The following is a 27,541-nucleotide window of genomic DNA, read 5'->3' on the forward strand; positions in this document are numbered from 1 at the left end:
AAAAGGACAAAGACGGAAACAAGAAGTGAAGCATAATGTGACATGTCACTAAATGCTTGCTTGACTCTTTTGCTATCTGAAGAGTACCTAAATTCAATTCAGTCTAATTAATTCACTTCATTAAATCAAATATGGTCAAGTCAATACGAAGGGGTTTGCATGAAAAATGTGATTAGCTTGCAAATGACACCCTGATTCTTGACACCATGCCAACTGCACACTTCAGCCTTGTAGTGGCTGTAGCTGGGCAAAATGACCCGACACTACATGTTCTGGAGCCTGATTGATAATGACCCCTTCTGTGGGGGAAAACTGGTGCTCCATCTGTAGCTGCAGTTTCTAGAAAGTGGGATTGGGAGCTGGGAACAATAGCAGAGCAGCTAAACGTGGTCAAAAATAGTTCCTGCTCCACAAGAAAAGTTTGTTCATGACGTGGATGCAAATCCGAAAGGTAAAGTGTGTATTTGCAAGGTTTGTTTTTTATAATTCAGAAACCATCCACATTCCAAATGCTGTGGAGGGCTCAGATCAAGACGAGTTCAAAGCACTTCTTGATTGTGACCTATACTGATCTTCGTCCTGTGCTTGTGTTTTTTAAAAAAAAATGGAGCAGAAATACAAATCTTCAATTTGCAAACAACCATACTGTAGTGTCCCACTATTAGTTTCTCTGGGGATGTGCAAAAGTGTTTCTGGTGTATGACATACACGTTTACCTTGAAGGTAGCAAGGCAATCAGAACAGTGAGGCATTTATACATGAACTTAGAGAGTGGAAGAAAATACTTTGATTTTTCTTTTTTAAAGACAAAAAAGAAAATATAAAAATATAACAAACAAACACATCATCTTTGTCCAAATCAAATTGAATGAGACATGATTTAAGAAAAAAATAATAATGAAACAATTTTTTAGCATTCACAGTTCCTATCAGAAGATTGTTGTTTATAATGTTAAACTGAAGAGGCTGGTAACAACTCCATTGTGCATCAGGCGTGCCTCTTATCGGTGCACAGAGCCTCTGCATGTCAAGCAGAGGTGGGGCACTGTCCCTAGAGTCCACTATCACAGCAGGTTAACCTGGCACTGCTTTTCTAAGGACTGATTGCCAGGCCCCCTGCAGCTCGAGGTAAACCGACAATTTTCCATCAGCAGGGAACGTGGCTTTATTAGCAAAAGTAGGGGGGATGGTGGGAGGTAAGGGAGAAAAGTGAAATCAGGTTCACAAAGTAGCTGCGGTTGTTATGGAGGAGGGCAGCAAAATGTGTTGGCAAATCCAAATCTTACATTTGATCATGATATTAGTGTCTAATGTTCTAAGGCTGTTCCACAAACAAACAGCATTTAAACGACCTCCGAATGACAAAACAAAACACGCCCCGGCGATATGGCAACCGCTCCTGAGCTTAAACACAGATTTTATGGAGATTTTTTTGGTGGAGTTTTTGCAAATTAGCTCTAGGGTATCTTTCAAAGTAGTCAGATAACTGTAAAAGGCTGTATCTAAAGACTTAATGTCAAACAGTATTTCATCTTGCAAAGACTTTTTGACAGGTGGGAAAACATTCACCTGAATAAAAAAAAAGCAAAAAAAACTGAAGCCCTTGTATCTGAGATGAGACAAACTCTGCACAGCAAATCAATAGAATCCCTGGGCTGCATGTGAATTTGGAAGGGCCATCTCTGCAGAAGACTTTATATTTCTAAACCAAAACAGAGGTAAATCTACAAACAAACACAGACCATGAAGCTATCTGGGCAAAAAAATAAAAATAATAAAAAAAGGTACAACTTAGAGGGCAAACAAGCAGTGCCTTATGGTTTTCAAGGTCTCTATTTGTTTTTCCATGTTCTACTGTCAGGTGCAGAGAGGGGAGAGAGCAGTGGAGAGAATGGCGAGCCATAGAGGGTTAAAAGGCCATGGCTGGGATTATAGCACAAGTAGGGACCCCATACTGTGGCTTGACATGCCTAGCAGCTTACAGTGCATTTTTCTCTGACAATGCAGGGTCATACACTGTCAGAAAGCATGAAATGTCTTCACACACATGTTGGAAGACAAGTGAGAAGCTCAACGTTGAAGAGTCTCCCCCTCAAAAGGTTATTTGCTTCGCATTATGCTTTTTAATGATAATGTCCCGTTGCAAAGTCAACATCCAATAGTTGAAAGGGCATTTTGAATTGTGACCCTGCAAGGGCAGCTCGACATGCTCCTGCGCACTTAGCGGCTGTGAGCCTCATTTCGTCTTTGCTAGTGCTCTCTCTGGACTACGAGTGACACAAGGACTTAGTTTCTCTTAAAATGATCTTCTGTAATGATCTTCAAAATTTTAAAACGCCATTGCATATTGCAAATAGATGCCATAAAGGCTATGGTGTAATCACATATACAATAATAAAGTGTTGTAGCTGAATAATCAGAACTCAATTCTGCAAAGTCATGAAACCAGAGAGGTATTAGCTCATGAAAAAGTATCTAATATATATATATATATATATATATATATATATATATATATATATATATATTTTAAACAGCAATAATACACCATTTACTAATGACTCACTGAGTGCCTTTGAAATAATTACGCAGATATTTGTTGCTAGGTTCTTCTGATCTGTTGCTGTTATCAAGAGGCCAATGTGAAAAAGGACATAGTGAGGCCTGCTCGGTAGTTAGCTGCTAATCAGCATGGGAGCTAGCTAATCCTGCCACCAATGAACTCATCTGTCTGGCCACTCCACCCTCAGACATGTGCTAACATGCCATAATAGTCATAATTCTACTCCTGCCATGGGCTCTGCCACCTCAGCTACCTGATTAAGGCCCAAGTCCCAAAGGTATCGGTGTTAAAGCTTTACTAATTCCACCCTTAGCTTCACACCAGCCTGTCTATAGCCTTTCCATTAAATATGGAATATCTGAGTCAGTGAGGAAGACATGTAGACATGTGTATAGGGGAGGGGAGATGGGCTGTTTTCTGAGAAGCTTTCTGTGCATCTGACAAAAACAAGAATGCTTCTCAGTGTGTCATCTGCATTGCCCCGTGATGCAGCATAGGATTGCCTTTTATCAACAACTAGCGATGACACTTTCCAAATATTTAATTCATGGGGGAATTTCTCACTCAATCCGAGTGTGTTTAAACTGAAAACTGTACTTCCTTCGGAAAAAAAAAAAATCCCCCCCTCCAAATCATTTTTTTTCCTCCAGCCACGAAAATATCATGTCATGAATACCACTCTTTTCATGTAATTCCCCATCCTCCTGCTTCACTGTAAGCACCTGTCAACAGTGTGTCTGATTTATTTCTTAAGTGTTGGCGGTACAGGGACTCCCACATGGCACTCCTGTACCACGCTTCGGGGGGTGGGTGTGAGGGGTGGGGGCCCAGAAGGGCAGGCAGAGTCTCATTTCCTGTGGCTCAGGAGACTCGTGGTGGGAAGTAAACTTAGCCAACGCTCCTGGAACAGGGTGCCACACACCCATCAACGCCTCCTTAGCGGGTGAACGAGAAAAGCGGGAGGAAACGTCAGTCTGTCTCTGAAAAGACTCTTGTGTGAGGTGGTTTTCGGAGTCATGTTTATATTCATGTTTTGTAAGACTAATATGGATCTCTCAAGAATATATGCATGCACCTGACACTGATAGGAGCGAAAACATACTGACAAACGTGCTGCCCTGACACTTTTGATTGTCTGTCGACAACACGTGTAGACAACACAAACTACTATGCATCTGTGTCACGCCAAACAGTGATGACCCAGCAGATAAAACTTCGGGAAAACAAATCCCAGCTCCTAATACAATTGTAAAATAATCATAATAATAATTTAGAAGGATTGACAAAATTTAGCCAAATTCAATCATGGCGAGTTGAATTTATAAATGAAAGCCTTGTATTTCTGTGCCCATGGGTTTAGTCAGAAAATGGCCGTGGGTGGCCACAGTCATCGCTAACTAAAGGGCCCATTATGACCCCTGTTCTCACCTTTGCAAGCACCAAAAGCAGTGTCATATCTGCTGGTGCAAGCCATGCTTTGTGTTATTTTAGCTGGTGATGCACCTCTCAAATTTATTAACCGTGTGAGGTTGTCATGGCCACCGCTGCCAAGTTACCCAGACAGCACCTTCCATCACTGTGATGTTGGCATCACAGAGGAATGTAGCTGGTAAAACAAGCTCCTTTAATACAGCGCAGTGATGTATCCTATCTCTGAGTGACTCTACCCAGGAAGCATTGGGTTGTTTGGAGAGAAAGCTACATTAACGCTGCTCTGTGTTTGTTGTGCATAGAGAGTTGGAACCTTGGCAAAGCAGCTCTAAACAATGGAGAAACAACCTCTTCCCACTGCATAGCACCTACCACCACCCACATAACAGATATTCGTCGACGGTAAGTCACTGTCATTATGGCTTTTACCACCATTTCGGTGTTAATATGGTGCAGAACTTCAGCTATTCCCAGATTATACATGGGGAAGTACTTAAACAGCTTGAAAAGATGAGACCTTCTTGAGGAAGGCTTTCTGCCACGTTCCAGGTACTTCAGATGTTGGAACTCAGGAGTCATGTAGCTCCTGAATTAGTGCAATCCAGTAATAATGTTGGAAAAGTAAGAAAAAACAGGATTGGTTTGATTTTTAATAACTGCTGTTTTGTTTGTTTGTTTGTTTGTTTGTTTGTTTGTTTGTTTGTTTGTTTGTTTGTTTGTTTGTTTGTTTGTTTGTTTTAACTTAAAAACGCTGTGCAGTTTTAATACTACTTATGCTTCCTGCTGCCATCTTGGATTGTTAAGTAAGGGTTGGTGGGGCCGGAAGGTATGCATATACTCATTTATACACCTACATCAAATAATTATTATCATTGTAGCAAACTTTTTTTGTTCAAACAATGCAAAGTAAATTTTTTAAAATGTTGAAACATCAGTGACTGTGCCATCCAGTGTCCCGATGTAAATAATGACCTCGGCCTGGTGACCTTACCCAAACTAAGTTTATTCCTGGGTACAGATACTTTGCACTGGGGTTAAATCTGCCATAATCTCCCAGACTGCTGTCAGATAAATCAGTTCTGCCAATGAGAAATATACACAAACACCCAGAATCTTAACAAGACCAAGACTGGACTGGACATTGACATGTCAAGTGCTAACTGACTGCCTGTCAATACACTCACTGACCAGAAAAGTCTTACTGTCAGGGGACTGTGGTGTACAAGGGAGAGAAAAGAAAAGGAGGTGAAAGTCAATGAAATTAGCTCCTTCCAGCTCACTAAACTCAAGAAGTAGAGGTAAGCAAGTTCACCCTCGTCTCAGAGAACAGACAATGTCTGAGTGGTACCCTGCTGAGAAAGCCCAGCACTGGAGAAAACTTGTCATACTTCCAAATTTCCAATAAAAGAAGAATATGCAAGAAATATAATCAATACCATATATCATTCCTGTGACCAAATGGTGAATTTAATGGAAAAACAAAAGTTGAGGATTGCTGATTTGCATGTGACAAAGCCTACACACGTGTGTTATTTGTTTGTCTCCTCTGGTGAGTGGAACCCTCTGGAGAGAAGCAGACTGTGAAAATGCTGTTAAGATCAGAGTGATAATGACTTTGTGAATAAGAGTCTGCGTCGCGACGACCGCAACTGGTTTGATCTCTGTCCACTTTCATTTCTTTCTTATTAGTTAAACCAGTGGAAGTCAGACAGCCTTTTACCACTGATGTGCTTTAAGATATTAAGCATTCAACACAGTCACGTCGCAACACATCAGAAATGAAATCATCTCAAAGTGAGGCGAAGATTTACTCCAAACTCTCCTCGCTGCTTTCCTTTAGATTAAGCTCATGTCAGGGGTTGTCTTGTAAGATTTGAGAAGAAGATCAATAAACAAAATCTGAAAAGATGAGAAGACACACAAGTTGACAGAAGGTTTGTAGGCTTGCGTTTGTGTCTGTGTGTGTGTGTGTTGGGGGAATTAGTAGGGGGCATATTCAACTCATTCCTGTGTCATGTCATATAAAAATATTTGAATATGAGCAGTGACTTTTGTTTTCTGATCGTTCTTGATCTGAATGTGAGTGACAGCGGAGGGGGGCATGAGCACTGCGCTCGCACCTAGCTTCGCTGGCATGAATCGCTTTCCTGAAAGAAAAAAAAAAAGTAAAATAAAATAATAAAAAAAGGTCCCTCAGAAACTTTTCTAATCTGTCACAGTGAATGTTCAAATGGGAAGATCAACTGAGTGAACGTGATTTGCATTGCATTTTCATATTGCGATAACGTTTTAGCTGTGACCTTTTGAGTTTGCTGTCACTGTCGAGAGGAAACAAATCAAATGCTGCTCGCTACAGCTTAAGCAAAAATCCTCAATTTGCCCATTTCAAGTGCTATCAGTGCAGTCTTTTTAAATAAAAATACAGACTAACACCTCATAAATGATCAGCTTAGACTGTTCACCATGATCGTATTTGCACAAGAGGTGAAATGACTCCCTTTGAAACCCTTCTACTCACTTTCTGACTCGCTTAAAATGCTTTGTTCTTTTTTGCACAGGTACTATTATTTTAAAGTGTTGCATTTAAAACATTTTGACCTAAAGTGGCAGTTTTTACTTCAGCATTCAGGCTGCAGTCCTTGTTCTTGGACTTGACTGTGAGGTGATCGGGCTTCAGCTTCATCTGAGATGCTCCTCATTAGGAACCCACTACAGCATGGGCTTAAAATATGAAATGCAAAATGGCCGTGAGGTATGCTCCATTACCAGCCAGCATTCCTATAAACCAGAAAACACACACCACCTAGTCACCCTTTCTGCACGGGGTCCCCCAGGGCACAGCTCTGGTCTGTTTGAAGATCAAAAGAGCTGAGGTAAAACAGCATGTTTACAGGTGTGAGGAAATTGAAAATTTCCTTGGCCTTGTCTCTCTCTCTCTGTGTGTGTGTGTGTGTGTGTGTGTGTGTGTGTGTGTGTGTGTGTGTGTGTGTGTGTGTGTGTGTGTGTGTGTGTGTCAGAGACAGAGAGAAAGAGAGAGACAGGGAGTAGTGTACTTCTTGCAAATTTCTCAAAACATTCTGCAATGAACTTGTCACATGTTCCACATTCTGTGTGTATAAAAATGTGCAAACTGTGGATACATGAGAGAGAAAAAAATCAATAACATAATCTGATTTCTGGTTAGCTTTGTTTTCAGCATGCAGATAATTGGTCTTTGATGCTACACCTGCTCCTGTCTTGAAGAGTCTTGGCTTTGGCCAGAGAGAAAGAAAAAAAGAGGAGTTACCTGAAAACGTCTTGTATTAGCAGCACATTATCTATTGTTTAATAAACAGAATTGGCAAAGTGATGTGTAGGAGCCACTTCGAGAACTTCACTGCAAAATCAGCAGCAGGGGAGGATGCAGAGTTTTTTGAGGGATTAGTGGGTTTCAAACTCTTTTCTGGGGGGACGAAGACAACAATAAGTCAGTCCAGCTCGAGTATGTCATTTACTCTGCACCTCTCCACTTTGTGTTTCTCTGTGTGCATAAGAGGACCAGTCATGCCAAGCTTTCTGCATGAAAGGGAGAGTGTTTAGCTTTTAAGGCTATTTGTGCTTCTGACTCTGTAGTGTTTGTGTCCGATGGGAGGTGCCTGCGCCAAGCTTCCTTAAAGGAGTAGGGGGTTTTGTTTGTTTCTCCATCGTGCCAGGAGAAGTGACAGCCATTCCGGCTCTTTCACAGAAACACATTCATCTGTGTGAGAAAGGCGGCCGCTGAACTCAGATGAAAGGCCATGAGAGCTGCGTTGTACAGGAAGGCAGACTGTGCATCGACTTCAGTACAAAAACAACAGAAGCCGTGTCACAGACAGACAGACGGGCAGACAGACAGACAGACAGAAAGAACGAAAGAAAGACATTTTCTCCCCAGCGCTTCAGAGAATAGCAAATAAAAGATGAATTAATAATTAAATAACTTCATTTTTACTTTTCTTTATTTTTATCACTGTTGTATATATAAATTTTTCACTTTCTCATAATACAAGGCCCTCTATCTATCTATCTATCTGACATAGTGAAAATGTTTATATTCTACTTAAGCTATTTATTGCTCTGGATATTAAGTGGACTGCACTTGTCTGCACACTGAAGTGACACCCCTATTAACTTTTACGAGGGGAGACCAGGAAGGCCTTGTCACACCTCCTCCTCCAAGTCTACATGCAAATTATAATATCAGCATTAAACTAATCTTGTCAGTCCAACTTTAATTCATATATAAAAAGATAATAAAACATTTTTTCTTTACATCATGTGAGTAAAACTAACGTGAGCTGTGACTGTAAGTTTTTTTTTTTCGTTTTCTATACTGTTTCTCTTTCATTGTTGATCTTTCTTTAAGGAAATCCTACGTGACATTTACTACACGTATTAAAATTCTCTTTAAGGTGGGAACGCCCACTGTTTGAAGTGACAGAGCGGCTATAAATAACACGCGCAGGCGAACAGACGCGTTCATTAGAACGGTTCAAATTCAATTAAAGGATGTGACGTTTTTGCTTTAAAACTTTTCTGACCAAACATGCTCACCGACCGAAGAGCGCTCATGTTATTTCTACTGAGAACGGCCCGTTTGGGAAGTAGCCTGCCTGCATCGTGATATGACATTTCTTTCAACGCCAACTAAAACAGCAGAATTCACAGATTTGGTAACGAAGCAGGGCAGAAGAAAAGAAAAGCAGGCTCATATATATATATATATATATATATATATATATATATATATATATATATATATGAGCCTGCTTTTATTATATATATATATATATATATATATATATATATATATATATATATATATATATATATATATATATATCGGTCAGTGTGGAAAAAAAAACCTCACTAATCCACCCACTGCCCCTCAGTGCTCCGCATCAGTACCGCGTTCATAATGTGCATCGTGACGTTTGATATCTCAAAGTAAACCGGATCCGTTTTATTTACCCTCACGCTGGCTGCCTGTCTGATCAGGGGAAGGTAAAACAGGTGTAGCTCTGTCCGTAGCCTTCGCTACAAATAAGCTACATGGACAAAATGCTCGACATTAAACTAAAACAAACAAAAAAACAAGCAAGCAAAGGGTGCCATGAATATGAATTATGAATGACAAAGAGCAATAATTTATGCTGTGGTAATAACCGATGGGCCTGCTGTTACTTTAATTTTTTTTTTATTTCTTTCCCCCCCCCCCACAAGACCTCTAACCAGAAATAAACACACACACACAGCCACACGTGTTACAATAAAGCACCTTCACGTACATATTTATACTGGCTGAAAGCAAACCGTGGACACTTAGAGTGTATGAGAGAGAGAGAGAGAGAGAGAGAGAGAGAGAGAGAGAGAGAGAGAGAGAGAGAGAGAGAGAGAGCTCCTGAAATCACCAACGAACGACGCGTCTCAGGTGTTGCTGTGGTTGCAAACCCAACAAACTACAGCAGCTCAGGACACGCGCGTTACGACTTGGTTTAATTCCCAGGAGGCCCACGGTCCCATCCAGAGCTGCCTCCCTCTGTTACTCAAACTTCAAACCAGCTCCAGTCAGCAGATTCCCTTTTAGCTCACATCTTGAACTGCAACTCCGGTGCAGCTGAATTTAGATATTCTAGAGTCAAACGCTGTACCTAATAGTTGTTTGCCGTAAACACGTCCCTAATTATGACCGAGGACATCATTCACAATTCCCTAACTGAGTGTAATACTATCCCCATTCTCCCTGAGAAATGACAAATAAAGTTGGGTGCAATAGTATCCTAAGTAGCATAATAAAGGCGAAAAATACACTTGTCATTTTTTTTTTCCTATTTCGTTATCTACTGTATTCTATAAATGCGCAATACGCTGTCTGTTAAAGAAGCCATTATTTAAAGTAGCCTATAATGTGAGTGAAACCTGTTGTTTCCAAGCTGATTTTATTTTACTGACATGTTGGTCGCAAAGGCGACGATGGTCTAGCAATCAGGGTGCTGATTGCGTCTCAGTAGCAGTTTAAAATCCAATTTGTATTCTCCATCTCGGAAATTAAACATCACCCCCAAATAGTCGTCCAATTTTTATTTATTTATTTTAATTTTTGCATTTTTTAAATGCATATTAACAGGTTTCACCTCTGCTGTCCGCATATAGTCTGACCGCAAAAGTGACACTTTGTCAAAGTCAAAGTAAACCTTTTTGTCATCTCTGTTATATACAGTACAGTAAGTATAAAGAGAGACGAGACGACGCATAACACGTTGTGGAGTGAAACATCACAAGACTTTAACAGACCTATATGTAAGGGCCCTAGTGAGGCAAGTCGAGTGTGCCTTTACAGTATACACTACAGTATTATCCTAACAGAACACAATGTAGCCTACAAAGAGATGTGAGAAGGAAAAAAAACCCGCTTCCTTCTCTGCGGATCAATATCAGCACAGCAGGAGCCGAACAGGAACCGACATCGACACACTGTGTGGAGCTGACCTTTCCCACTCCCCACAGGTCATACCTTCCTCATGCGAGGAGGTCACCGGGCCAGCCACTAAAAAGGCCATTAGGAGGTGATTTCAAGTGCTAAATACTGTGAAAAAAAATCCACAACTAATAATTCTTTCGTCCATCTCTACCACAATGATAAAACAGCACCAAACTCAAGTTTGCGCTCTTGATTGGCACATAATCCAAGTATGTGAGGCGGAAAGGAGTCTAACAAAACTCAGATGTATTAAAGAATTGTAAAAGTGAGAGAGACAAAGAGAGAGAGAGGGGGGGGGGGGAGAAATAAAAACATATTTTTATAAGGTTCTAACAGCTTTTAGTTAATATTGTCTGGTCGTAATCAGCCTGACTTCCCGGAGGATCCACAATCTTTTCATTAACCACATCACTCCGAGAGCCAAGAAATGTGAGCACTAACTCAGTGTTTGCTAACAGCTCAAGAAGACAGAGTGCCACTTGCTGCTACAGCGGTCTGGAAAAGATAACGAGTCCCACTTCGCGTTTTTCTTTGCTCAACATCCATGAAGCACGACTCATGTAAAAATAATGACAGCAGCTCGTTCTGGTAAGCATGCGCAATACAGCAGAGGCCGGCGTCTCTCAAAGCGTCACGCCACTAGACAAGCACTTGTCGTGGCCTCAGACGGTGACATTTAGCCCTTGGGGTGTAAACAGGCTGCAAGGTGACACTGATATTAATCTGAGTCGTTAAGTTTAACAGCAGCAACACAAACCTTCACATCCGAGCACTAAAAACCATCTATATTAATAGCAGGACTACGGGAAACACATGGTCATCCCCAAGAACAGGCTGAAACCAGAGCACCAAGATGAGCTCCCAGAAAACAACTAAAGCTGTGTCAAGTTCAAGTTCACGGCTGCTTCACGGCTGCACTAAACTCCTGTCCAGTGAAATGTCCAGCGTGGGGGGAGGGAGGGTGGGTTATATTTACAGTTTCTATTTTCAAATAAAAATCCCCGCACCTGGTTTGGGAATTTTTTTAAAAGGGATAAGACAATGATGTACGGAGAAGAAAAGCTTTTGCTCCCCCCACACGCCTGCGCGAACCGAACAGCTTTCGCACGCATTTTGTTGCGTTCACGTGCGCAGAAGTTAAATTGCGTAGTTTGCTTTGTTTTCCTCTTTAATTAAAATAAAACTAATGTACGAATTGAATCATTCTTTTTAAAAAAGTTAGAAATTAAATTCATTATTTCAAATAGTTTGGCTTTCAGAAAATTCAGACTGTGTGCGCACACAGGCCACTTTTAATTCCGGGACTTCTTATTTATCTCCACAGCCCCATTGTCTTAAGGGCCTGACAGCATGATTTCCACGATGCCTTTTCCTCACCGAAAAGAAAAGAGTTGACAGCATGGACATTTAGAGGGGAGATAATGACTAGTTTAGAAAAAGAAAAAAAAAATTTGGTGAAGTCATAAAACTTCTCTGACCCATTCCAAACCAGACTAAATCCCAAACTGCGTGTAACTCACTACAAACTGCACCAAGCACCCAGCAGCGTAAAAAGGAGGAAAGGCAAAAGGGTATTTAGCACTTGCAACACCTTTTATTATATTTGTATGCAGTAAAATTCTTATCACAATAAGGAAGAAAACACCTCTTAAAACTTTGAACAAAAGCACATAACGAAACAACTGCCCATGTTTAGCTCGTAATTGTACATATTTATAGTAAAGAAACATTCTTTATAAATACTGTTTCATCTGTAGCAAGTAAATACCATAATTTAATTACAAATGGATAAATATGGCAGCTGATATTTACAAAAGGAAGGGTGTAGTTACAGGAAAGAAAAAAAATCGAACGGCACAACGTTTATTGTCCTCACAATCTTGCAGATAGTGTTTCACAATTCCAATTTGCAAAGCACAAAACATCACAAGTTAAGCCCAGCAAACTAAAATATACATTCACAAGCATAATATTGTGGTCTGTTTGAGTTAAATGTTAACTTTGGCACTCTTTCCAGTTTATAGATGTTTAGTATAGTACAATCAATTTGCCTTAGGATCACAATATTCAACATTATAGTACAATTTTATTGTAATGTGTGCACTAAAAGGTCCAGTTAAGAGAAATAGCTACCATTGAAGGAACATCAACACACCAAAGACAGACGAACTATCACAACCAAATGGAATTTGGGCTTTTAGTGATTATTTACATTATATGAAATACACCTCAAATATTATACATATTTTTCCTCTGTTGGTAATCATCATCTTCCCTGGTAAATCCAAAATAATAAGATTAAAAAATAAAGAAGTGTTCGTGTGCCTCCTGTGTGCACATGTCCCAAAACTCAGTGAAACGAGTGTGTGTTGCTTCATTTCAGCGTAGTCCTAAACATACCATTCACTGAAATTGGAGGACAGGCCACTGTGGTTGGTGGTGTTGTGCACAGCTGAGGCTGGGGAAAGGGTGGTGTTGCTTTGAGTCTCCGTGGTGGGTGACACCAGCCCTGGAGGTGTGGATGATTCGTAACCAGAGCTGGCTGCTGGTGATGAGTCTGACGCTGGTGGAGAGGATTCGTGGACCTAAAAAAAAAAAGAAATAAGAAAAAAGAAAAGAAAAAAATACATATTTATTTTCTGATTTACACGTTAAACAAAAAAAAAAAAAACACACAAAAAAAAACACACCATAAATTCTAAAAACCACCTGGTATTAGACTGTACAAAAATATTAAAAAAAAAAAATAGAAGAACACACACACACTTCCCTCAACGCCTTACTTACCTTCATGTGTTTTCGTAGAGAGCTGGGATGTGTGTAAGACTTGTCGCACATTTTGCAGAGATATGGCTTGTCCGACGTGTGAACGTGCATGTGTTTCTTTCGGTCGCTGCTGTTTGCAAATCTTCTGTCGCATCCCTCAAACTCACACTGGAACGGTTTCTCTCCTGCAAGAAAGAAATAAAGAAAAGAAAAGATGTTTTTGAGACTGCCTCAGGCTGAAGTGTGTAACAACAAGAGCTTGTGCAGAACCAGTCTGTTGTAAAAGTTGAGTGCAGAGTATTGCTGATGCCATCCATTTAAAAAAAATGTAAATAAAACGCAGGGTTAAAAGCAACACGTTTAGCCGTAACAATTGTGACAAAGTTTCAAGCGTCTTTTAAAACGAAGTGGGGGTGCTGCAACGTCTTATTTAGCCTAAATAATGCGCATAGTGATTGGAAGGGGGTGGGAGAAAGACGACGAGGCCGTCCTCAGTAGGCCTGCAGAAGGCATATCATTTGCCGGGAGACAATAAAAATCTAATTAGCACGTGGCCAATTTCATGGCACGGCACCGTAATGTATTTCCTAGAAAATAAGTCAAAATGTGAGAGGCTGGTAATGGCCCTGTCTAGCACCTCAACACATATGAGAGAGGCGCATGGGAAAACAAAAGGCATTCCTGGCAGCATTGCTGCTACTGTGCTCGGCTAAATCTACACACAACCCCCGAGCAAACACCAAGTGCAAATCGTTTCAGAGCTAAATACAAATATTTAATAAGGACACGAGGAGAAAAACCTATATGGAAAAGGGTGGGTGGGGTTGAGGAGACGCGAAATACACACATACATACACGCAGAGTATCATGAATGAGCTGATGTGATTTTACTACGAGGCTGGCTGCTCTAGGACGCACGCAACGCGCTCTCTCTATTCCCTTTGACCCATTTCTAAAGTTTAGCCTGAACAATAAAGCTCCCAGAGAGCCAACTAAACTGCTTTCTGTGCGTTTTTAAAGCACCAGAAGAAGAGTTCGAACGGGCCCAGAGTAGCCGTGTAACGAAGAAATGAAGTATCCCCACCATTTTAAACGCATTTGTTCTCTCTTCTCTTCTCCCCCCCCCCCCCCTCTCCCTCTCTGCCCTGGATGTGATCCTGGAATACTACTTTAGCAGCCTAAAATACCCGCTGGTAATTAGATCTTAATGTGTGTTTGTCTTGGCAAGACACGCATTTACAACAGCGAAATAAATCCTCGGGTACGCTCGGTGACAGCACCCACACCGGGCTTACTATTTAAATAAAACAATTTTATATCAAATAAAGCTTGCGCGATCGTTATTATTTGCATTATTATTTTAATTACCTGTATGCGTCCTCTTGTGTATCTTCAAGTTTTCCGACCGTGCGAAGACCTTCCCGCAGCCAGGGAAGGGGCAGGGGAAAGGCTTTTCTCCAGTGTGCACCCGAATGTGGTTGACCAGTTTGTATTTTGCCTTGAACGGTTTGCTCTCCCGGGAGCAATCCTCCCAGAAGCAGATGTGGTTGGTCTGCTCCGGACCACCGACGTGCTCCACTGAGACGTGAGTGACCAACTCGTGCATGGTGCTAAAAGTTTTATTGCAACACTTTTTGGGGTTGCTGAGCTGCTCGGGGTCGATCCACTTGCAGATGAGCTCCTGCTTGATGCACTGTTGCCTCATGTAACGGAAAAAGGCACCGGGGTGGTGGTGGGCTGCCATGTTCATCCCCATGTTCATATTCATGGAGCCGTACTGGTTGTGGAGCTGCGCGGCCGAATACGGGTCGGTCCTCGGACTGGAAACCTGGTGGTATTGGTCGGAGCGTCCGAAAACTTCGCCGGGTAGTCCAAGCCTCATTTGCCCATTCAGGACGTTCGGGGATCCGTGGGACCCATGCTGGTCGTGGATCCCGGGGAACAGAATGTGGCCTTGAGTGTCTGTGTGGGAGTGATGAAGGGATCCCGCCGTGGGGCCAAAAATAGTGTGTTGGCTACTCGCCGGAGAGGATTCTCCGAAGCCGCGACTACGAAAGAGAAAGTCCCTGGTGGAGTTGAAAGGGGAGCTTGCATACGAGGTGACATGGGCGGCGTGAGCCCCCAGAGCCGCTGCGGGGTAGCCCGGCGCCTGGGTGGTGAAGGCAGAGCTCTGTCCTGGGGAGAGATCATGGTTCAGCTTAAACGCACCCATGTGTGCAGAGTCAACAAAGCTATTTTGTGCCAAACTCAAGTCTCTCTCCTGCATCTCGCTGGCTGAGTGATGCCTGGCAAACGAGCCCACTCCGAGTCCTGGGAACTGGTGACCAGCATCCAGTAGCATTATGTCTTCAAAGCGATTTCTTTTTTTTTTTTTAATATAAAACACCAGCACAGAGCTCGAAGCTACAGCAAATTAGTAAAAGAAGAAGACGGAAAAATCAAATCTCGGTGCTGGCACGCGACGATTGAACTTCCAGCCTTGGAAACAACATATCAGGCGTGTTTCAAAGCGCTGCTCCGCTCAAGAGTTGAAAAAAAGAAAAGAAAAGAAAAGAAAAATGTAAAAAATAAAAAATAAATAAAAGAGGGAATCTCGGCTTATCGAACACTGAATTTACTTCTAGTTTACTTGTGACTTAAAAATCCAAGAGTTTCCTCGTGTCCTCTTCTCTTGACTACGGCAGTTTTTTTTTGTTTTTTGTTTTTTTTTTGGGTTAAAATCGACTCGAAGAATTAAATAATTATCGTACTAGGTGCCTTCTGCATACAGCAGAGAGACAGTAGCTGGGGCATCTCAAAAAACGCCGTTCCCAAACGCGCACGTATTTATTTCTCTGGCTTTGCCCGTGTTTATCGCGGAGGGTCCCTGTTTCTCCGTGGACTGGCTCTACCTCCTCTTCCGCCCCCTTTAACTGGAGAGCGTTCATTCATTCCTCGCAGTCTCATTGGCCGCCGCGCCTCATCAATCCCAGGTGCCCCTCCAATAGCAGGTAGCGCTTTGGCGACTTAATAGCGCAACGCCATTTTCCACTAATAATTACCGCCTACTTTTAGGAGAAGATTTGGGAGGTGTGCGGGCGAAAGGATCACGACAAGAGAGAGGAGAGCTGTTTTTGTTGTTTATATTCTGAGGGAAGTTGTAGTATGAAGGATACAAACACAGCATTTGATGAGAAATAGTGAAGATTGTAAAAAGTAAGAGTTGACATAATGGATTAAGGTATTGATTAGGTAGTTTTGTAGATGTGACGTAAGTGGTCTGTGTTTTACTGTATCCCTGTTTTTAAAAAGCGCTGATGTTGTATTTAATTTACAGAAACTGACATCAAAAATAAATTGTCAATTAACCACAACGCTATACAGTCATATCATCTCAGTAAAGCCAAAAAACCCATCTATCCATCCTTACCAGAAAAAAATAAATAAAGTTTGAGTCACTTAATTCATGACAGCTGAAAAAGCATGTGTGGCTCCATATGGAGTCCAGTGGTTTTCCACTGGTTGTACAACCACAACTGGGCCTTTAGTGGTTCTCCAGGTCTCACCCGGGCAGCCGTCAGTGGTGGCTGACGGTTTCTTTAGTGGTTGTATATGTCGCTAGTTCTGCTTCGTTGGTGGTTCTCACTTTACCACACCAATTAAGTTACATGTTACAGCGGTGAACTGGGCTAAGGTGAAAGTTAACCCTTAGTGACCTATAAGGTAGAGGTTGTGTTGAACTGTCAGTGACGCATTTTCGGCCATAAAGTAGGATGTGTTGATAGTGACATATGGTGTGTTTTTGTAAGAAAAAAAGTCGATTTTTTTGCCCCACGTTAGCACAGTAATGTCTACATTGGATTTCTTGTTCTTCTTTCATTTTCCCCCTTTTTGGTGTCCCACGCAGCCAGACAGATAGAAGTCAAATACTCCAAAATACTTCTGTGAATTATTTACTGACACCTTCCCACAACAAACACACACTGAATCTGTAGCCACATAAATACACAGGCCGTGCACCAAAGCTGCTTATTCACATGCAAGTCAAAGGAAGTTTACTTACATTTTCACCCCCCAAAAAAATCCCACAAGCTCTGCGGTTCCGTCACACAACACAGCTTTCTGCCTGTCTCAGCTTCTCCGGTGCACTCTAGACGACAAATAATGGTGAAGACCAGGGAAACGTTTTAAAAACTTTTTTTTTAATTGTGTCTCCTAGCTCTGAGTGGGACAGGCTGAGCGTTGTATGCCATTCTTCCAAGTCTATTTCAACTCGCACCACAGGAAACGCAGGAGCTGATCCAAGTTCAAAGTCACGTCTGCCGACCCCTATAAGAAGTTCTTTATTTCTCTGAAGAAGAAAAAAACACACAAAAACCTTCCCCAGATAGGGGAAAGGAGAAAGAAAATTTTGAGAAAAAAAATCAATCATCAAGAGGCTGTGGGTTTTCCCTTCTGCCTGGAAAAGAAAAAGCCTCCAACCTATTCAAAATCCCCCACAGACTAGTATTTCAACAGGTTTTAGAAGTACCAATACTCACTATGCTCACACACGTAACAAATAAATCACGTGAAATATTACACACACAATCTACAGTTACAGCTGACAAAAATACAAAAAAAAGAAAAAAGAAAAAGCCATCTGACAGGTTTATAACATTAAACCCAACAATCCCGATCGCGCAAGGGGCGCTCTGCCCGTGTGTTATAATGGATGCCAAAGGCATATTTCTCCTCTCCGTTGTCTGACAGTATCAATATGTTGACACATTGCAAGGTTACTTGTGTGGCTTGCTTGACCTTGTGTTTCATGCATGTTTGACCTCTGACCTGTTAAGACCACATATGTTGCCCTCTTGACTCCTTTTGGTAAAATAACCCTGTTTATGACAAAGCGTCTTTGTTTTAGAGGGAGCGAGAGAGAAAGAGCGAGCGAGAGAGAGAGAATAAGAGAGAGCGAGAGAGCAGTAAGACGCCCCCCTCTTCTGTCTGAGGCATCGACAGCTTTGGGTTATTTGGAAACTATAAGTAAATAAAAATTAACCCATTCCTACACCGATTCAACAAATCCCAAACTCCATTTATTTATTACTTTTTAAAATGTATTTCCTTTTTAATCATTTTATAATAGGATTCATGTTAGAAATGGGGAAACTACGTGCCAGTGACCAGGATATGTAATGTCCTTAAATTGCCACGATCAAAGCAAAATATTTATAGCCAACTAGCAACCAGTGCTTTACCACCAAAGTGAGACATTTGTTTTATGAATTTCTAAGTGTGTAAATTATATTAAACCCAATGTGCTGCTTAATGTGGTGAGCGTAAATCAGGGGCCCTTGGAGAAATCATAAACAATGCACTCACTACTCTCCTGTGTTTTATGGATTTCCAGAAGCTCTCTTTGGAGAAGGGAATAATTTATTTATTTAATAAAGAGCACAGTCGGTACACACACGTGGTCGTGGGTGGATGTTTTTGTGTGTGTGAATTTACAATTCCCATAAAAATACATTTGACACAACAAGCGACAATAATATGGGTGCCTATAACTGCTAATCTTGAAAAGTCTCTTTCTCTCTCTCTCTCACACACACACACACACACACACACACACACACACACACACACACACACACACACACACACACACACACACACACACACACACACACATATATATACTTAATGTCACTGCAGCGCCCTATTTGTACGTATGAAAGGTCTTAAAGCAAAACCTTCAGTTGCTGATTATCAAGCTCATAAATCAGTTCAGCAGGGGGGCACGTGCAACAGGACCATAACGTGTAGAGGTTTTCCTCCAACATAATGAAAATCAATTACAAAACTTCAGTGTCCGTGGGGAAGAAAAATGCACTGCTTAATAAATATTTTAGATTCTCCCTATTTTCAAAGTCGGCTTCTTTTTTGTTTAAGGTGTACAATAAAACTCCTGACACAACTAGCTGACATGCTGATTTGCGGTTTGAGGCGAGACATCACAATTCGATTGGAAAGGTGAATTAAGACATATCAGTGATGGATACACGTACTGCTGTCAGCAGGGGTTACACCGTCACGCCATAATCTGTCATATGAAGTAAACTTAAATACAGTTGAAATGTCTGCCAACCTAAGTCATAACCAATTTTTTTTTTTTTTAAAGCTGGTAAAAAAAATAAAGAGCTGGTGAAATGAACTGAGGAGAAGGGTGTAAAAATAAATACATTAAAAATAAGTGTTGCCTTTGCAGTTCGCTAAAATAAAACGAAAGGTTAGGCTCTGCTACTCTTGTCCTAGTGTGCTGCTGGACCTTAACACCTCAAGCAAAAAAAAACAAACCTGGCTTACATTTTCTATTTATAAAATTTTTATTTTTAATAATTGTAATAGTTTTTGTAGTTTTTTTCCCATCTTTTGTGTGTGGTGGGTGGGGTAAGATGTGTGAACATAAATATATATTTTTTTAATCTTCAACATTAAAATTAAATGACTGCCTGTAAACACAAAGTTATTTCATATTAATCAATATATTGGGGAAATCGGTCATGTGTATATAACACTGAGTACTTAAACAGTTTTATGCATTAATGTTTAATTGTATTTGTGTTTTACTTTAAATTAAGATTTGCATAACTTCCACTTATCAGGAACGTGGGGCGTCCACTCTTGTATTTTGTGACAAATCTTTGTACGTATGAATAAAAAAAAATAAAAAAAAAACAGAACTCACTTCACATTTGAATATTTGTACATATCAATACTTGAAATATTTCACAGCATCCACAAGCGCCCCCCCCCAAAAAAAAAAAAAACAAACCCAAAAAAACAACAAAAAATGTGGATAAACCAAAGCCGGAGTAGACTAAGGTTTGACATGTCACACAAACTGTTATTTTGGTCATCCACATGCACCAGCAGCAGTAAACACAAAGCCGCCCAAACGGATCTGCTGGTAACTTTGAGTACAACTTTTTGGAGTCAACAGCAATAAAGAGAGTGAGGGGGCGGAACCCTGCTGAGCCCCTGCGCTGAACGACAGCCAATCGCTTCGTTCTCCTAACTGCCAGTCACCGAAATCCGTCCAATACCCGCAGTGCCATTTCTAAACTGTATTCCCCACTGTGTCCTCCAACTGTTGTATGTTCTGCCAATCGCTTGAGGACAGAGTGGGAAAAGGAGCAAGCAGAGTTAGAAGCCGGACAAAAGAACTTATAGACCCCTTATATACATATTTTCCTAATGTTTTAGAGAGCGTAGTGTGGTGGGGAAAAAACAGTTGCGGTGAGTGCGGATGGACTTGTCAGTGTAGTTATGGAACCCCCTTTAAGCAAGAGGAATCCGGCGATAAGATTAGCGGATTTGGCAGCGACTCAACCCCTTCCTCATCAGAATATGACAGGCTTCCCGGGGCTAGGGGGGCATCACCCTCTCTCCCACCATGCCCACCTCCACCCTGGGGAGCTGGGCAACGACCCCGGAGTGGCACTCACTCCATTTGGACCAGAGCACATGGCACAGACAAATGCTCTCAAACTTAGCCCATCTCAGCACATTCAGAGCCATCCCGAAGCCCAGACCGCGGCATCTTTCACTTCTGCTCAGACCACAGTTGGTTTCCCCGTGGCTCACCCCCACTCAGGCTACTCAAGCAGCAGGGACTTCATCCTCAGGAGAGAACTCTCAGCCTCTGCTATGCATGCACTTGGCGACCAGCATAGTTCCGCCTCCTCCCCTCATCACCATGGCATGTTCATCTCCCCAACAGGTGCTTATGGGCACACGGAAAGTGGGGCCCATTCACTTTTCACTGGACTTCACGACCAGGCGTCCCCAGGTGCCCACCACCATGCCCTCAACGGGCAGATGCGCCTGGGTATACCGGGGGACATCTATGGCAGGCCAGAGCACTTCGGGCACAGGCCAGAGCACTATGGACCGTCTTCTCTCCACAGCTACAACTCCATGAACCTCAGTGTGAACATCGCTTCTGCTCCTCACGGAGCCGCGGGGGCGTTTTTAAGATACATGCGGCAGCCCATAAAGCAAGAGCTAATCTGCAAATGGATCGACCAGGAGCAAAGTCAAAAAAAGCCCTGCTCTAAAACTTACAGCACCATGCACGAACTGGTTAACCACGTCACGGTGGAGCATGTCGGGGGACCGGAGCAGAGCACCCACGTCTGTTTCTGGGAGGAATGTCCACGAGAAGGAAAAGCTTTCAAAGCGAAGTACAAACTGATAAACCACATCCGAGTTCACACGGGAGAAAAGCCTTTCCCGTGTCCTTTCCCGGGATGTGGGAAAGTGTTCGCGCGATCGGAGAATCTAAAAATTCACAAGAGAACTCACACAGGTCAGTACTTCAAATTGAATAAAGAATACGCACCACAGTCTGAAAAAAACATGGCTTGGTTTCAGAGAATGAGACTATGTCTGAGGCGATCTTGTTTTACTGTTCACACTCGAAACGGACGTATGAAACGATCGTGCGTAATTGCGCGCAGAAGCGAGAAAAAAAAAGACTTTTATTGATTAAAGAATTCGCGTGGTGAGTTACCGTGTTCCATTTTCTTTCTTAAATATAAACTTTTTTTTCCCTTACTCACCAAGACACTCGCAGTAGGCGTGAAAGGATTAGAGCATATGATTTGTAAAACGTGCTTACGTACCTACAGCACAGCGACAGAACACGCGTAAATGTAATTGTCTTTGGGCGTAGGATCCTTACGCAAAAGCACGGTTAATATATTGATGATGAGTGTATGCACATGGCAGATGGCATTTAAACAAAAAACACATGCTTTAGGCTTCGACAGATTTATTGGTAACCTATCGGGGGTGCAAAATATTTACAACTACCTCTCTGAGAGTGCCTTTAGAGAAAGACAGTTTGCTCTCATATTCTGTCTACTAAAGTCTGGCAGAGCTGCTGAGAGATAAAGAAAGTCAATTTTAGCCGAACAACTTCCTTAAATTGTAATGTGTGCTCTTTATGAGAGCTGTTTATGTTTTTTAAATAGACTGAAAGTCAAATTTTGACCAGTAAATAGCCCAGTTTTGGCTTTTTGCCACCAGTATAAATAGGCCTCTTCGCCTAACTGAATTATGTAAAATCCACAGGGGAAATAAATAATTCACTGAAGAAAAAACGTGGAAAACCCTTTGGAAATACTCTAACCAATTATTGTTATGAATATACAGGATGCATTAGACTTCACATTCCATTCCGGGTTTTTGTTGTTGTTTGTTTGTTGTGCGTGACAGGGTTGTATGTATCTTTGTGTGTGCGTGTGTGGGAGAAAGAGACCAGTACGGCACATATAGGTCTCCTGGTGTTTTCCGAACTGCCCCCTTTTCAACTACATACACACATCCCCTGTAAACTAGAGGGGCCTAAAGGCATGTTACACGTGTTCACGCGGGAATATAAAGTGGGTGTGGAGCAGTGGGTGTAATGGACGTTTAGTCTGCGGAGGCATACAGGCTTCTACACTGAACACTTGTATTTATTTAAGGTGGAATGCTGACAAGTTGTGGTATAATAGGTACAGAGCATTCAATTCCAGTTGTTATTCTGACTTATTAAAAAACTACAACAAAAACAAAAGCCATAAAGCTTTAACTTCGTGATGTTATCACTCGTAACAGTATCTGTGTGTTTCATTTCTTCAAGGAGAGAAACCTTTCAAGTGCGAGTTTGACGGCTGTGACCGAAAATTCGCCAACAGCAGCGACCGGAAGAAGCACTCTCACGTCCACACCAGCGACAAGCCTTACTACTGCAAAGTGCGCGGCTGTGACAAATCCTACACACACCCGAGCTCGTTGCGGAAACACATGAAAGTGCACTGCAAGTCCCCTCCGCCCCCTGCCACCAATGTCACCTATATTTCCTCCACAAACCCTCTCGGAGACCCTCTTTCGCCCACTTCTGAACCGCACAGGAACCGCTCCTCGAACCTCTCCCCTCAGGTCACCAACCTCAACGAGTGGTACGTGTGCCAGGGGAGCGGAGGGCCCAACCACCTTCACACCCCCTCCAGCGACGTGCCAACTACAGATTCAGACGACGAGGACTCTTTCAGAAATTCAGACCCGAGGACAATGCTCTGATACCTGGTATACATCCATGGGGACTTTCAAACTTGTCATCTAGTTGACCCGTTAAAGTGTGCATCTGTGTTGTTCCCCCACCCGGTTCACTTGAGATATTGATCAGTAGTGATACTGACTGTCCTAAAAAACAGCAAAATTACATTCAGTGTGGATGCAATGTAGCTTCATCAAACAAGAAAGGATTTTTTTTGTCCCCTTTAACCCAGATGACCCCTGACCTTAACCTAACATGTAAATCACAACTGTCCAACAATCAGTTTAAAACGGAGATTTGACATTGAAAGAAAGAACAAAATTTGCTTCCAATTTGAAAGAACCAAAAAAAAATTTTTTTTCTTTGAATCAGGTCGGACTAGAACTAGATTAATGTGTGTGTATTTTTTTCCACGAGATGAATGCAGGATTTAATTAACTGCATAACTCAAGACTCCACTGGTGTGCTGAAATGACATCTTTCACATCCTCTTGCAGTTAATAACTTCACTGCAATCAATCAGTGTCACATTAAAGAGAAGGTACTGCTTGTAGCTCCACAAGTAGAAATAATGAATTTTAAAAAAAATCTAGAGGCTAGAGAGGAGGCCTTTTTTCTATTTCAGCTAATCTCTTTAAAATGTGGTACAAACTTTGAAAAAACTAATAAGAAAAAAAAACAGGAGAGGAGGCAAACATCTGAGTGTCTTAAGGGTTCGCATTTACCTTATCAGATTTATACATGTGTTTGGATTGAATTTTGTAATATTTAAGAACTATTTAAGACTATATTTTATGCAAAATACACAAGTTTAACACTTGTTAAAGAGTCCAGTAAGTCCCTTGAGACCCTAAATGTCTACACTGACAGGCTTTGATCCTGTAGGATTTGTACATATGTAATTGTGCTGATGCTTGTGAATGTTGTGTAGTTTTTAATTACAAGGAAAAAAATGTTGTTTTGTACATTGTAATTTATTTGCTGGTTTCAATGTTGTACTGGAATTACAGAAACACCAAAGAATAATAATATCAGTTTTGGTGATGCATAGTACCCTGCTGATGGTTTTTGTTTTTTTGTTTTTGTTGTTTGTTTGTTTTTTTCAGATTCACCTTTTAACTTTTTGAGTTTATATTTTTTATTTGTGCTCTGTAAAAGAAGAAACATTTACTTGAATAGGCTGTGTAATGTGAAAAGTCCCTCTCCCCCCGCATGCCTTTTGTAGTGATCTGTCTTTCATATTGAGGTGCATGGTGCCATTGGATAATAATGGATGGAGAAAAAGAGAGAGAGATGAATCAGCTATGATTGTGCAGACCTTTGATGTTCAAGAATTAATTTACAATATTAAAAAAAAATCATGCTAAAATTTAATAATAAAAACAGGACATATACAGTAAATAAGTGTCACATTATATCATTAACATGATTTAAGGGTGAGTTTGATTATAAGGGGTCATTTGTTTTGGCCTTAGAAGTTTTTATAGGAGGACTGTGCCTGTACTTCTTCTTGTTATTATTATTATTTTACGCTATGTGATTTAGCAGACGTCTTTCTAACGTGGACTACACACAGTGACTGCAAAACATCAACATCAGTCTCACCTCGAGTGAAAAAGCTGAAGCAGCTCTCTTCACCTGCCTTACTGACGTTTCTATAAAATATCCAGCTCTTCTCAGAAACAGGCCTAACGGGCCAAGGAGGCTGGTACAAACTAATCACTGAGCTAATGGGAAAACTTATAGCCCCCTGATGGCGCTACCTCTGAAAGGCGCGACGGCACAAAGCAGCCGAGGCATGAATCATTCATGGGAAAAATAAAAGATAAAAAGATATCCGACAATAAGCAGAGCCTTGTATAGAGTGTATAAAACAAGCTCCCCCTCTTATTTCCTCCATTAAAACGCGAAATCTCACTTTCAAAGAGTTGCCTGTCCAGTCTATAGAATTAAAATTGACCAGCGCCAGTTCTGCACCACTTCAAAGGCTGCAGCCTCTGAGAGGAAGGCTGGCTGCTTTGACAGTCTTCATGGTGCGTTAGGATTTCTATGGCAATTGGGTATAGAAACGCTCGCATTTGAATATGTCCGTTTAAAAGGGGAGAAAAAAAAATGCTAACTGCCACTAAATGAATTATAATCAAAGCATAGGATGTACCCTCTCCAGAAATGTGTGTGCTGTCACAAATATACCTTTGGCAGGTTGGCACCTAAATTCCAACCAGTCTGTGAGCGTATGTGTGCAACTAGATTCCTGTGATCACAACAAGAAAAATTGTTATCAACTAACACTCGCATATAAAAAAAAAAGAACAATGAGAAATGATTATGAGATTTAACTGATAATACACCTGACTTGGATCAGCCTGGGAGGATTTGGGGACTGAGGCAATAAAAGGCGCACAAGGGAATCGTCACCGGCGCGTAAAACAACATTAAATGAACCTAATTTTACAGCCAAAGAGGAAATAATAATAATAATAATCACAGCAGCACCGCAAAGCTTTAATACAAGGGCAAGTTTGTATTACACAAGCTTGATCAATTTTACAGCTGCCTTCTCAAGAAAAAAAAGAAAGAAAAATGGGGGGGAGAAAAGAGAACACTTTATCTGCCGCTTCATTCAAACTATACGCACTTGTGGGCCTCTTCTTGTTTTGTGCCTCGACTTTTTTCTTTTTTATATATATAGAAGGGGTAGGGGCCAAGAGAGTAGCGTGCTCTTGTATGTCCTGTTTGGAAACAAATGCTCAATGAATGTTACAAAATAAACACGATGAAAAATAACCAGAGACATTAAAAGGAGGGAGAGTTCATTTAAAAAAGGAGTGAAGCGGTCACCCTTCAGTGAGAAACGCTTTGAAGTAGAACTTATTATCTGAGAAATACTTTTTTGGTTGTCCTAACGACGCTGTTGAATTGGAAAGGCACTCCTTTGTCAACGATTTGTTCTCCTTAAGAGGGATGTCCGTGGAAATCACTTACATGGGCCACCTTAACATACTGCCTGCAAATCAGTAACCGGCAGAGTCAGACATGCAGACGCCACTTGGGAGAGGACAAAGCAAGAAGTCGCAGTGAGAGCGCCGCTGCTTCTCAATCGCGCCCCTTTAAAAGGGGGTTGAACGATAATTTCTCAGACGAGCGTGGAGGCAAAACAAACGCCGTCTTGTCAGAGTTTACAAGCATTATCCATCTCCTGAATACTACCGGCACAATGCTCGCCAAAATTGCATGTGAAGTGATCTTTTTTTTTGGTCACAAAAGTTAAGAGTCTCGACTCAAGACTGCAAGAGATTTGATCCGAGTACCTGCGCCAGAAACTGCAGTGCGCATGGATCACCTTTACGGCAACAGAAAAGTGCTCTTGGGTTTGGGGGGAATAAAGTACAAGAAGAAGGAGAGACAGAAGAGGGAGGATAAAGAAGTTGAGTTTAAAAAAATATTTTTTGATTAACTTTACTTTTAGTTTTGGGGAAGCAGAAATCAGGTGCGGAGACGCAAACGGCACCTCTTCACACTAACCCCCTCTCACCTCCCAGAATTCACATACAGCAGAACAGCAACACCTTGTGATACCTCTGGCCCGTTTTACCATCTCACCTAAAAATAAATAAATCACACTTCCGCCGTTTCCTCAATATGAGAATGAAGACGAGGGTGATAATCGTAAGCCACCACTCCTGTAAATAAGACACGGAATATGGCTAAATAAATCTGACATGTCGAGATTCTGCAGGTATTTCACGTCAAATGGATACCAGTTTATTAAAGTAAGTGCACAGTTCACCTACTCAGCTCAAACAAACGTCCTGATGGGTGGAAATAGTTTTTATTTATTTTCTTTAAATATTTCCTATCAGTAAGAGAATCAACCTTATAAACTAGCAGCCAGTAAAAAGACAGTGATAATAGCGTTACATTATCTGCCAGTTCTTGCTGTGGAGCCAAATGTTAATGGAGACTGATGTTTCTGAATGATGGTGGTAACTTACGAGCACGTTCAGTTTCTCTGCACTTACAGCTTTAAAGAGCGTCTTGCCACAGGATTCCACCTGTTTGGGCGCATAACTTTGTGAGTGGGAACTTTGTTTTTACTGGCTTCATATTTGCAGTGCAGGCATTTTGCCATTTTTCAAAGCTCCCTACCTGGTTACTAGCTAGTTTAAGTTTCATGAGCATGTCAGAAAACAAGGCAGCTCAGTTTCAG

At 41.5% G+C, this 27,541-nt stretch overlaps 2 protein-coding genes across 2 annotated transcripts; one reads left to right on the forward strand and one right to left on the reverse strand.

Annotated features, from left to right (window-relative positions):
* Positions 1-12,065: 12,065 nt before the first annotated feature.
* zic2a (zic family member 2 (odd-paired homolog, Drosophila), a) lies at positions 12,066-18,336 on the reverse strand. The gene is made up of 3 exons (XM_086265456.1): positions 14,628-18,336; positions 13,281-13,444; positions 12,066-13,078 (listed from the first exon to the last, which is right to left on the reverse strand). The coding sequence occupies exons 1-3, from the start codon at positions 15,598-15,600 to the stop codon at positions 12,884-12,886; spliced, it is 1,332 nt and encodes a 443-aa protein (XP_086121582.1). The 5' UTR covers positions 15,601-18,336; the 3' UTR covers positions 12,066-12,883.
* zic5 (Zic family zinc finger 5) lies at positions 14,519-27,449 on the forward strand. The gene is made up of 2 exons (XM_086265455.1): positions 14,519-21,594; positions 22,915-27,449. Exons 1-2 carry the CDS (start codon positions 20,553-20,555, stop codon positions 23,352-23,354), a joined length of 1,482 nt encoding a protein of 493 aa, XP_086121581.1. The 5' UTR covers positions 14,519-20,552; the 3' UTR covers positions 23,355-27,449.
* The last annotated feature ends 92 nt before the right edge of the window (positions 27,450-27,541 follow it).

Source organism: Aulonocara sp. 'chitande type north' Nkhata Bay, linkage group LG16, assembly GCF_057382095.1.
Source record: "Aulonocara sp. 'chitande type north' Nkhata Bay isolate Kocher_YH1m ecotype deep benthic linkage group LG16, A_spYH_male_GT1.1, whole genome shotgun sequence".
Lineage (NCBI taxonomy): Eukaryota > Metazoa > Chordata > Actinopteri > Cichliformes > Cichlidae > Aulonocara > Aulonocara sp. 'chitande type north' Nkhata Bay.